The sequence below is a fragment of the Centroberyx affinis genome, unplaced genomic scaffold (assembly GCF_046629955.1).
Source record: "Centroberyx affinis isolate AG114_WGS23_722 - 3 ecotype Tasmania unplaced genomic scaffold, CSIRO-AGI_Caff_v1 ptg005085l_1, whole genome shotgun sequence".
NCBI lineage: Eukaryota > Metazoa > Chordata > Actinopteri > Beryciformes > Berycidae > Centroberyx > Centroberyx affinis.
The window spans coordinates 1-12,618 of record NW_027282517.1 but is presented as its reverse complement, the minus strand read 5'-3'; the positions used below and the strand labels follow the sequence as shown (position 1 = coordinate 12,618).

General features: G+C 40.2%; 1 protein-coding gene across 1 annotated transcript in view; it reads left to right on the top strand.

Moving 5' to 3' along the window:
* The window catches only part of LOC139666688 (polypeptide N-acetylgalactosaminyltransferase 10-like), a 98,363-nt gene extending 95,529 nt beyond the window's left edge, over positions 1-2,834 (top strand). The window contains exon 12 of the mRNA XM_071545995.1: positions 2,670-2,834. Coding sequence (XP_071402096.1) covers positions 2,670-2,834 — 165 coding nt within the window. The remainder of the gene's footprint in view (positions 1-2,669) is intronic.
* The last annotated feature ends 9,784 nt before the right edge of the window (positions 2,835-12,618 follow it).

Below are 12,618 nucleotides of genomic sequence, written 5' to 3'. Positions count from 1 at the left end.
GTGTATGACAAGAGTAAGAGTGTATTTCATGTATGTCATGTCACGTTGCTGTCTTTTTTAGTATGTTAGTGGAAGTGGTTATAGCTGAGTTAATCTGTTTCAGCAGATGTCCGTTAGCTGTTTAAAGTTAGCGAAAGCTAAGTTTTCTTCTCCACTAAAGGTAGGCTAAGCTACATTACTAGCATTTAGGGGCTATATAGTAAGTTAAAGGTACTTGTTTGCTTACCAGCTGGGTTTGCTAATATGCTAATGTTGACTAGAAGAGCTAGAGAGAAAAGCACAATCTTTGATAATGCTTCATTAACAGCAGCTTTCAGTTAAGTTTTGACGGTTTGCTAACAGACTCATCTGCACAACAGTTTGACAGATTTTACGCCTTAATGCCCAGACTTGCACTGTCACCATAGCAACTAACCCTTAAAAATTCCATAATCGCTATTTCATGCTGTATTACCCAAACTGCCATGGCAAACAGTTGAAGGACAGTTCTATCTATTCAAGTTCTATGTTTATCACCATATTTGAGCGAGGACGTAACTTCAGTCGCAAACTCTCAACCCTCTTTGTTCAGATTATCAGAGAGAGTTTTTCATACGGACCTCTGCTTAATTAACAAGTTCAAGAACATGTTGTTTGCTTTCAAAAGCAGAAATGAAGGGCACTGCAAGTTGGTTTACAGCAATTAATGGGCAAAAAAAAAATGTTTCTCATATTGGATGCCAGAAGCTGTTTGTTGTGTATCAGTGACTCATAAATACCCCGCAAACATTTAGACGTTGAATAGATGTTGATTTGATGGCCTGCACCAGTGTAACCCGTGTAAATACAGAGCTAAAATGAAAGCACAGACGACTGCAGGCATCAATAGCCGTTTCCTGCATCGTTTTGTGAAATCAGGAACTAAATAGCTTTCTGATATCAGTTCAAAACAGTTTCCAAAGGTGTTTTAATATGAATTTTTACCATGCCATAATATCATATTGTGACATTTTTGAGCTTGTTTGCTTGTTGATGTTATCGGTGAGTCTGTCTCTATGTGATAACTTTACCTCAGTGGCAGGATCATTCAAGAGACAGAATGACAAAAACTGTCTGGAACTTTGCAATGAAAAGCCAATTTCTCGCCATGTTTACCTCCTCTTTGTTCTTGCCTTTCCCTGCTTCCTTTAGCCCTGTTGGTGCAGGACTCATATCACCTGCCGACATCCACACATTTGTGATAATTACAGAGATCATCACTGATATTACTCGTGTGTGAATTTGCCATGTTTCTAATTTGCAAAGTAAATATTCCAGCGCAAATGATGTGCTGTATTTTAGGGAAGACAGAGTAATACTAATCCTGTGCAAATGAAACTCTCAGTAATTGCTGCTGTAGTTTTTGGTACGTGATTTCCTTTTATTCTCCTTTTTCTAGATGATTTCTGTCATGAGTAATGGAGGCAGTAGTGAAATCCATAGATGAAATGTTTCAATGCATTTTCGACACAAACTTCAGGTTTTGCTTTGCTAAATCAGTGACAAATTGTGTCAAATCTTCACCTCATAAAACTGTATCCAGGACATCAGAGATTATAGTGAATTTCATTATCTTATGAGAATGAGTTTCACAAAATTAATTGTACAGATCAGATATTAACTGTGGCTTGGGCCAAAAGTGTTCTTGAAAGTTCCTAAAATTCCTGTGAAATGAAAAAAAATCAGTGGGGAAAAAAATGACGCTGATAATTAGGAGTAGCTTACCTTTTTTTTGCATTTCACCCTGTTTCCCCCCAGTTCACATTTTATTTGTTAAGTTGTCAAATTTTCACACTTTAATGGGACTATTGTCCATCGAGCACGAAGCCTGAAGCGGTAGAAAATGTGGCACCCAAGCAGCCAGCAGTAGAAGAAAATGCCAACTCCCACAAACCATTTTGTCAACAGAAATAAAACACCCAATACTGTAAAAAAAAACCTCAAGAGTTGGAGGATGGAAGATGGACTGGCTGGGGAGAGAAAGGGGAAAACGGCCCCATCCTGTTCTGAAAGGCCTGCTGCCCAGTTTCCAGCAGTGGGAAAGAAGTGTGGGACCTTATGATAAAACAAATCTTACTGGTACAAACTGAGCGATTCCACTGAGCAATTTTAAGTTGATTAGACGTTTAAAACACGTCTAAATGGCCATAGACGTCTAGGCTAAATTAAGTTTAAATGGGGTTGAAAAGTGAAAGTTTATTAGATGTCTATACATAGACAAAATTATTCTGGACTATATGAGAGCTACGCATAGACGCAATGTTGAAATTACTTCTTGTGCTCAGATAATTATCTTGTAGGCTAGTCTACAGGACTTCTCTGGTGCATATTTTTGATATTTACAGATGTTTATTCATTGTAATAATGTATTTACTGCTTGGTCTAAAATAGGTCTATACATAGCCGTAATGATCCTGGGCTATATGAGAGCTAAAGCATAGACAAGACGTTGAAATCACGTCTTTTGCTCAGTGGGATTGTTTGCCTATATGCACATGCAGGTGTATTATTTCATAGTTCACAAAAATTGTCCAAAAAAAAGGACCCAAATGCTCCTAAAAATCAGATCAACGGGGGAAAAAAAAGTGAATTTCTTGCCCTTGTCCCATGCAAACCGGGCTTCTCCGTCTCTCTCTCCCCCCCCCCTGCAGGACAAGAGCCTGTACCACCCGGTCAGCAACAGCTGCATCGACAGCAGTCCTACAGAGCGCCGCGTCTTCATGAGCACCTGTGACCCCGGCTCTCCCAGCCAGCAGTGGCTGTTTGAGAGAACCAACGCCACGGTGCTGGAGCGCTTCAACCGCGGGAACAACTGAGGCCGCCGCACGGCCGAGCCCGAGCCGAGCGACGCTTCTCCCGGAGGAACGAGGTCGTTAGACGGTGATCGCCTTTGACTAGGTGAGTCGTACAGTGATCTTGCTCTTGCTCCACCAGCCATTTTGTAGAGAAAGAGAAAGGCCCGCTTCGTTCAGGCGGGTTGGCATTCAGCTGCTGAATTGCTGAACGCTCAGGGTGTCGTGGTCCAAGGTTAAGGTTTCTGCATGAACTGCTTTTTTAATTATGCTGTAAAATGTTTTGGAATAAACAGATTTCCTGTCATGAATAGATTAATTAATAGTTTTTTTTACATGTAGAATGGCTGAGCACTATTCGGTATTCTTGAGTTTTAGTTCACTTAAGGTATAAATATAGGTAAAAGATTATACATTAAGTGAGAATATAGGAATGTTGCTTAGTTGCTCCATTTCTTCATCAACAGTATGAATGTGGTACGTGGGGATGTGTGTGTGTGTTTATGTACATCTATATACAGTATAGTATATGTAACCGGGTGTGTATGTGTGTGTGCATGCAGGTATGTAACCTCCAAGGCTGAACTTCTGAATTTGAAGCCTCTGAAACAGCATTCAGAGAGAAAAAGCACAAATAGAAAAAGCCTTATTGAGCAATTAATTGGAAAAAAAAAAAAACGTACAAAGAAATTAAAATCTCATGTCAGGTTTTACAGGCTGCTGTTATGTAGCTGTGGTCAGGGAGGAACCTCAGCATGATATCTGGTATTTAATACCAGTAAACCCATATATCAGTCTAACCCTAGTAGGTAGGTAAGTGTGTGTGTGTGTGTGTGTGTGTGTGTGTGTTTGGGCATGAATCTTTTTTCCGTTTGCTGCTGTAAAGTGAATACCTATTCTAATAAAGATATATTCTATTCTGATCACATGGGAAAATATATTTTGGTTCATTGTCTAGCTCTACTATAATAAAACTCTAGACGTTGGAAATATTGCCTTGCATGACGATACTTGGTTAAGAATTAATTTAAGTGTCAACTTAAACTATTCCAGTCGTTCAGAGTCGTGCAGAGTTTTCTTCTTATTTAAAATCAAACTGTTTCTATCAAATACAGTAATTGATAATAACGATGTAGTCAAGCTGTTAAAGTTAATCTGTTGTTTTAATTTGCTGGGAGATTTCTTTTGATGGAGTGACATTATGAGATGAAGGTTGAAACCAGACTGTGGGAGATTTCCAACTGTTTGTGTAAGCTGCTGATTTACAAATTAATCTAACCTAGCAAGCTACAGTACACACACACACACACACACACACACACACACACACGTTGTCATTACTGGTAGAGCTGTGTATTGATTTTGTCTGCGTGTTGCTGCTGAACAGCACACTGTTTCAGAGAGCTTCCCCGGTGTGAAGCAGTGATCCAGTGTGCCGACTCAGAACCAAGCAGCCGTGATGCTTCCAGAGGGACAAACCAAATCACAGAGCATGTGCTGGATGAGGAGGAAGGAGGTAAAGGAAAACACGCTTACCTGAGCAAACATTTTTATCTATCTATCTATCTATCTATATCTATATCTGTATCTGTATCTGTATCTATCTATCTATCTCTCTCTATCTATATATCTATCTATATCTGTATCTATATCTATCTGTATCTATCTATCTATCTCTCTCTATCTATATATCTATCTATCTATCTATCTATCTATATCTGTATCTATCTATATCTGTATCTATCTGTATCTGTATCTATCTATCTATCTGTATCTATATCTATCTGTATCTGTATCTGTATCTATATCTGTATCTGTATCTGTATCTATCTATCTATCTATCTATCTATCTATATCTGTATCTCTCTCTATCTGTATCTATCTATCTATCTCTCTCTATCTATATCTATCTATCTATCTATCTATATCTGTATCTATCTATCTATCTATCTATCTATCTATCTATCTATCTATCTATCTATCTATCTATCTATCTATCTATCTATCTATCTATCTATCTATCCATCCATCCATCCATCCATCCATCCATCCATCCATCCATCCATCCATCTGTATATATCTCTATCTGTATCTATCTATCTATCTATCTATCTACTTACCTACCTACCTACCATGTAAATGTACTCAGTCATTAAAATGTTTCAAAAGAAAAATAACAATTTAAATACATTATTGAATGTATTGAATTGAGTTTCAATGACTTTCAAATATTTCCTTAACTGACAAAAAAAACGATTCCATTCACTGCTTGTATTCTGTCTTTCCTCAGGATGGAAAAAGACACAAAGATCCCAGTTGAGATCCTAGAAGATCCCAGAGGACACGGAGCTCTAATTACATACAAACCTAATTTAACTCTAACTTGGAGCCTTAAGAACTCCTAAGAAGCAGACTTTTGGAAAGACGCTCTCCTCTTTCATTTGTGCCGGTGTAAATCTGTGTCGAGCACAGATATCACTGGGTGCCAGCGGCCCGCTCTCTTGCCTGTTTACACTGTCTCTTTTGCCTGATTTGCCTTAAAAATTGTCCATGGGATATACTTTACGTTTTCAGCCAAGATACCAAAGGACCATACAGTGGCATTCTTTGGGAGTTTTTGCAACCTTGGAGTCTGTTTTGTATTTTCGCACAAGTGACAGTTACAAATTATATATCACTGGACCCACTCATCCTGAACACCATCTGAAGAACTGAACAACAGCATTAAAGAGAGAAACTTTTAAAATGACACCGTTTCAAACTGTATACATACTGATATTTATCTTACATGATGTCATATGTATTTATGTATGTAGCGCATATTTCTATTTTGTTATCTATATTTCAGTAAGCAATCATGTCTGGTCAAAACATCTGTATGTAGCACCTGTAAGCAACACTGTCCACACTTTCCACCAATACAGTCTACAGTTTTTATTGCTCATTTTATATTCTTTTTGTGTGCTTATGTGCTACTTGTCTTTTGTCCCAGCTGAATCCTATTAGTTCTGCAGCTGAAACAACCTGCAGTATTTTATCCATGAGGATCATTAAGTCAATCATCAAGTGTCATCTTATCTTATCTTTTCTAAAGCTAAAACGTTGGGTAGTAAGTGAGTTTAGGTGTTTAGCTTTATCCTCTGCTACAGACCGACACCCAGTCAGAATGTCCTCGATTTGTCACTGGCAGCATGAAGTTCATATTGTATTAATGATTATGATAATTGGCAGCACGACAGTATTCCTGTTCCAGGGCTGCGTGTTTGACCACTCAGGTCCGTGACTGACTGGCTCAGCACCTGTGTACGAGCACAGAGATTTTTCTGGATAGCTGATAAAACCAAGGTCAAACACACTCAATTATCTCTGCTCAGTCTGGAGATGAAAGCTAACTTTTGTCTGCAGGCAGAGCGACTGCCGAGTCCCACAGTTCACCTGCCATTTTCACTTTTTTATTGACGCAGTGAGTCATCGACCTGAGTGGCCAATGTAATACCTGTGTATGAGTCCGGGGATCTTATTGGCTAGCTCATACCACCAAGGTCAAACAAACACAGTGTTCCTCTCCATGCACTCACCTTGCATCTGTCCTGCTTTAGTACTGCAGACAAAATATTAGTATGGTAAAAGTGTCAGAGTGACATTAGAGTTTTTCTAATGTCACTCAACCAAGTAGTTACAAAAAAACATTTACAGTAGTTATATCTGTAGCATCTTTTCTACTTTAGTGGCATCCTGGCTTCCTCTGCAGTCATGCTTACAAAACAAATAAATACATACACACACATATCCATAACACACACATACAGTACATATCCAAATACATTCATATACAGCATACATACATAAATAATATGCATACAGTACATCCATACCTACACACATATACTGTATACAGACTTGCACACATACATACATTTGGTACAAAAAAAACAATCTTGACTCATCTTTTCTTAGCAGTTAGACCCATATATAAATGACCTTTTCTTTTCAAAGTTTTAGAAAAAGTGATTTTAACTGTAACAGGTGGTTGAAGAGAAGATGCTATATTTAAAATATTTCAGTCAGGCTTTCGTTAACGACACAGCACAGAAACTGCCTCCGTTCTGAGGAAAGCTCCTTCGACACTGAACTCACTATCCTGACAGACAGACTGGGACAGTGGGCTGGTACCTCTGGGACGCCCGCGATTGGTTCACTTCTTACCTTTCCAACAGGGATTTTTCTGTCTTTATTGACAATTTTTAAATCTTCAATCTCGACCATCACTTGTGGAGTACCTCAGGGCTCAATTCTTGGGCCAGTTCTGTTTTGTGATGTTTGAACATGCAGCTTAATCTCTCGATAAACCCAGTGATTTTAGTTGGATGGCTCACAGTTTCCTCCAGCTTACTTACATACTGTCCATTCGCACATGCAAAAAAATACCCATAGTTCTAGTTTGTAGCTAAGAAAATAAAAAATATCAAAAGTTGAGTCCCACTCTGCTTGAACAAAACAAATATGAACATTTTGGAAACCACCGTCTGCATTCATTCTTTGTCTTGTTTTGCCAAACCATAATAATGAGTAAATGTGTATTATTGATCACCGACTTTCTTTTCTACACAATCGATTCAGCTTCTGAAAACCAGTGGTAAACAGGCTCATTAGAAGTTGGAGTGAAAGGACTGTTGGTACCTGATTTAATTGCAGTGAATACTTTCATTCATTGCAAGTTGGATGTTTTTGTTGTGAATGACGTCAGTGCGAGGGTTTGAAAGACGTGTGGAAAAAATCTAAATTGAATGGCACGCAATCTTTACAATCACTCACTCTCAGCTGTATGTGCAGTGTACTGTATCGAGTCGATGTTACAAGGGGGAGAAACACAGTGTCATTTAAATTCCATTTCTAACACATCTGGCTCTTCGCCTCCATTATATTATGAGCCTGCAAATTGCACCCAATTCTTTTGATGATGTGAGATATGAATATCAGACAGCATGAAATGGAAAGATAGATTTCGAGCCGGAGACAAAAACTGAAACAAAAATGCAAATTGAATCCTGCCCTGACTGGAAAAAAAATAAAAAATATATAATAATATATATACTATATATATACTGTATATACAATATCCTGTTTCCTCCCTCAGTGTCAGCTTTTATCTATCTCTTATCTGGAAAATATGCAGAAATAGGTCAGGATGAAGAGCAACTTATTAGCATGTGAGTGAACCAGCCTAATAGAAGTATTAGTCACACGCAGGGGGTGTGAGATAAGGCCTGACTGGTAATCACACACACAGGCCTTGTAAGTCTGGAAGAGTAATAGAATGGAACAACGGATCCCAGTAAAACTACAGTCTCCCTCCCTCTCTCTCTCCCTCTCTCTCTGGGGAGACGCCTGCTGCCATTGTGACTAATATCCATGGTGCCAGCTCTCCTCCTGGGTTTTGCTTCAGTCAGACCAGGGAGCCAGGAGAGGCGTGACAGGACGCTCTGCTCATAACCCATCAGCTGAATAATTACCGCTAACCTGCTTCTCCACAGGGCCTCGCTCGCTGCTATAAACAGCACCGCCGTCAAACGCTAATGGAAAATCACGGCCGTGGCGAAGTCACGGGCTCGGGTCAGTGGGGAGCTGGGCGGACGTATTTGGGTCAAATCCTTTAACTCTCCTTATCGTTTACACGGGCAGATTGAAGCCTTTGTACAGGGGGGCTTTCAAGTGACATATAACACACCCTCTCTGGCGGCCATATTGGAGGTCCTCAGCTCTTGGGCACCAGTGGCTGTGAGCAGCTGACTGGATTTCTAAGCGAACAACTTGGCCAACTGAACAGAATTGAAAAGATGTGATGCTTTTGACAGCAATCTGATTATTTTGCCACGGCTATATCTGATATATCTTTTGTTAAGATAATGTTAGCTTGTTATAGTATCTTGTTAGCTAACCTTTACTGTCTTGTTTTACACATCTGATTTGCACACTAGCTGATGTATCTAGAAGCTAGCATTAGTGGCAAGTAGTCGCAGGTTAAAGGAAAAATCCATCCTAAAAAACAGCTAGTGGCAACGTACCTTGCATTTCTGGGCCCATTTTGGTCGTGCATTTTTCATTTTCCTGCAGATGAACTGGTCAAATGTTGAAAACGTCACGTCGCCTCAAGATATTTCCAGCACAGCTACAATGCAGTTATTAGAGGGAAAACAAAATTCAGCGGTAAACGTCAGGTTTTGGTGTCAGTCTCTCAGAATCAAAGAGCGAGGGCTTCTTCTTTCTAGAGCCGCCATTTTGCACCAAGAGACGTTCAACAGTCATACAGGGAGAAATCCATCGTAGAAGAGGCGGGGGAGGAGGGAGGGTGGTGGCAATAAAAGTTTGGCAGTATATTCAGGTGCTTGACCATGCAAAGCCTTATATGTAGTAAGAATTTTAGAAACTAAAATGCACATAGCCAGTGGAAGATGAGACATACGTTTGGTTCTAATCAACAATCTTGCAGCAGAACCAAAGCTGATCGGCTGAGACAAATAACAAGTGCATTATTCACAGTGGGGGGGATCTGTTCAGAAGAGAGAGCAGCTAGAGGCTAACATCTGATAAATGAGCGCCTGGAAAACACTCGACTGCAGCCTTGGTGGACCGAACCTTCACCCGCCGCACCACCCAGTCTCCCACGATGAGGACCTTCTTGCTGTGAGGAGACAGAGGAACCCATGGAGCCGCAGCAGGCCCAGGCATGGATGACGCTTCCCTGGGGGAGATCTGCGTCATTTTCCAGGGGGGAGGAAACGATTTGACAGGTAGAGAACAACTACCTGTCGCTATATTCACATAAGCCTGTTTAGTCTGTGTGTGACAATCATACACCAGAGCCACAGGACTCATTGTACAACGGTTTTGACACTCACAAGCAAGTACACCACAATCCCAATACAGACAGCAACACGTTTGTGTCAGTTCCTGTTTTGAATGTATTTATGCTGCATGGTGCGTACTCTAGTCATGCTGCATGCACAAGGCACAAGTCCAAAAGCAGCTCAAGAATATGAGCTAACGGTGCTTGAGCACTTCAAGAGAGGAAAGTCAAGTAAGAGTAATAAAAAATAAATAATCAGCCAGAAAGCAGGCTGGGTTTAAATTAAATGCACTCATAATTTTGAAGTTACATAAGATGTATCTAATGAAAATAATGTTCAGTGTAAAAATACTGCCAGGTATTAAAACAGAGCAGCATGTGCACCAACACCATGTGTGTGACTGACAGAATTATATAATTTTATTCCAACATCTGAAAAGTAACTTTCTAGAAATGCCACACTCTCTCTCTTTCAAGCTGGCCTCAGCACACAGCCAGCTCAGTGTGTGTGTGTGTGAGCGAGAGGAGCGCAACAAGAGAGGAGGCAAACGCTTCATTATTTATGTATTCTGATTCCTTTTGGCCCATTAAAAAAAACACATCAAGAACAAAAGTGGAATCGGAAATGAGCTGCTGCCCAGGTAGCTCATCGCTCAGGGACTCAGATGGAGCTGGAATTTCATTTGCTTAAATTTTATGAGTGAGAAAAAAAAAAAAAACTTTAATGCATAGATCCACATGTAGCTGCAGCCTTGAATAATATGGAGCTGGCCTTTTATTCACTACAGTTTGGGGAATGAAACACATGGCCTGAGACACCTGGATGGTTTAGCGGGATTGGCCATACACCATGTGCAATGTCACATCATCCCCTATCTTTCCTCTGCATTTCATCCACTGTATACTACCAAATAAAGCAGAGATCGCTTAATAAAACAAAGGTAAATATATAATGTTTACCTCCCACTGTTGGCTCCATCATTACAAATGTATGTTGTGTGGCCAAGCTTTGTTCAAACCCAAAGAATTTCAAATTCTAGTCAAGATCCCAAGGTTTCCAAAGATATTTTATTACATTAATTACACGGAAATGTCTATAAAATGATGCACAAGACATCTAGATTTTTTCCATTTGATGTAATGGCGCAGCGCATTGGGTTTGAATATTTCACTCAATATAAGAAGCTATGGCTGCAATGAAGTGCTGGAAGGTGTGTGACCTTGTCGTACACTAGGATTTTTTTATTTTCTAACTTTGAAGCCACAGGAAGGGGAAAATCAGAGTTCAATAAAAATAAATACATGGAATTATAGGTAGCTTCTAGCCCTGATTTTTTGAAAAAACAGGGAATATTGCCAAGTTAGAGCATTTCCGTTGAGTTTGCCAAGACTCCCATTTAGAGTTGCATGGCTATGGCTGAATGCATTCAGATCATTTTATTTTGGCATGGCAAATAACAAACCAATTACACACTGTACTTGGGCAAAAATCCTTTTAGCAACACACTGCGAGAAAAGGCTACGTCCTACCCTCTTTTCTGTGTGTATCTGTGTGCAGAGTGTGTGTTTGTGTGTGATGGATTTGGAAACAAACGTTAAACTCCATCCTTTGGTAGAAATCCTGTCAAGCAGCAGGAGTCTACTGTATCGTTCTGCTGGGTCACAGGATTCACAGGTTTGAGCAAAGGAAACGGACTACTGACTTCAGGAGGATGCTATAATCTGCATGTGTGTGACTTCCAGGTCTAGTGCACATCACGTGCATGGCTTAACAGATTTCAAGACTTCTCGTGTGTGTGTGTGTGTGTGTGTGTGTGTGAGATTCCCCATGTCTCCTCCATGCAGCGGCACAGTGTTTCTGCCGGGCTGAGGTGTTTGTGTTGTGTTTGGTTCCCAGTATGCTGCAGTGTGACTGGAATCACTGAGAGCCTCCCTCCTCTGTCTGATGGAGTCCTGGATGCTGTGATCCCATCAGCCCCCATGACCCACCGCCATGCTGTACCGCCATGCTGTATAGACGGAGAGAGAACACAAGCCAGCCAGCCCACGCGCTCATGTTTTTTCCAACTGAGCAGCATTGCTAAATTAAGATCTGTCGTGTCTAAGGTTGAAATGGAGATGATTATTCATGCTTTTATTTCTTCCCGTTTAGATTATTGCAACGCTCTTCTTACCTGTTTGAATAAAACTTCTTTGGACCGTCTCCAAACTGTCCAAAATGCAGCTGCTCGGCTTTTACCCACTGAGCAATTTTACGTTGATTAGACGTTTAAAACACGTCTAAATGGCCATAGCCGTCTAGGCTAAATTAAGTTTAAATGGGGTTGAAAAGTGAAAGTTTATTAGATGTCTATACATAGACAAAATTATCCTGGACTATATGAGAGCTACGCATAGACACAATGTTGAAATTACTTCTTGTGCTCAGATAATTATCTTGTAGGCTAGTCTACAGGACTTCTCTGGTGCATATTTTTGATATTTACAGATGTTTATTCATTATAATAATGTATTTACTGCTTGGTCTAAAATAGATCTATACATAGCCGTAATGATCCTGGGCTATATGAGAGCCAAAGCATAGACGCGACGTTGAAATCACGTCTTTTGCTCAGTAGGTAACTAGGAACAACAAGAGATCATATATTACGCCAGTCTTATCCTCTCTGCACTGGCTTCCAATAAAATTCTGGATCCATTTTAAAGTTCTGGTCCTAACCTTTAGAGCCTTGCATGGTCAAACTCCTCTGAGTATATTGCTGACCTTCTTCTCCCTTACACGACCAGTCGGGCTCTTAGGTCTTCTGAACAAATATCGCGTGACGTCCCTCGAACCCGTTTAAAAACCCGAGGTTACCGTGCATTTCAAGTTGTTGCACCCAATCTGTGGGATGCCCTCCTCTTACCGTTGCGATCCTTGGACTCTTGTGACATTTTTAAAAAGCGAAATGAAAACGTTTT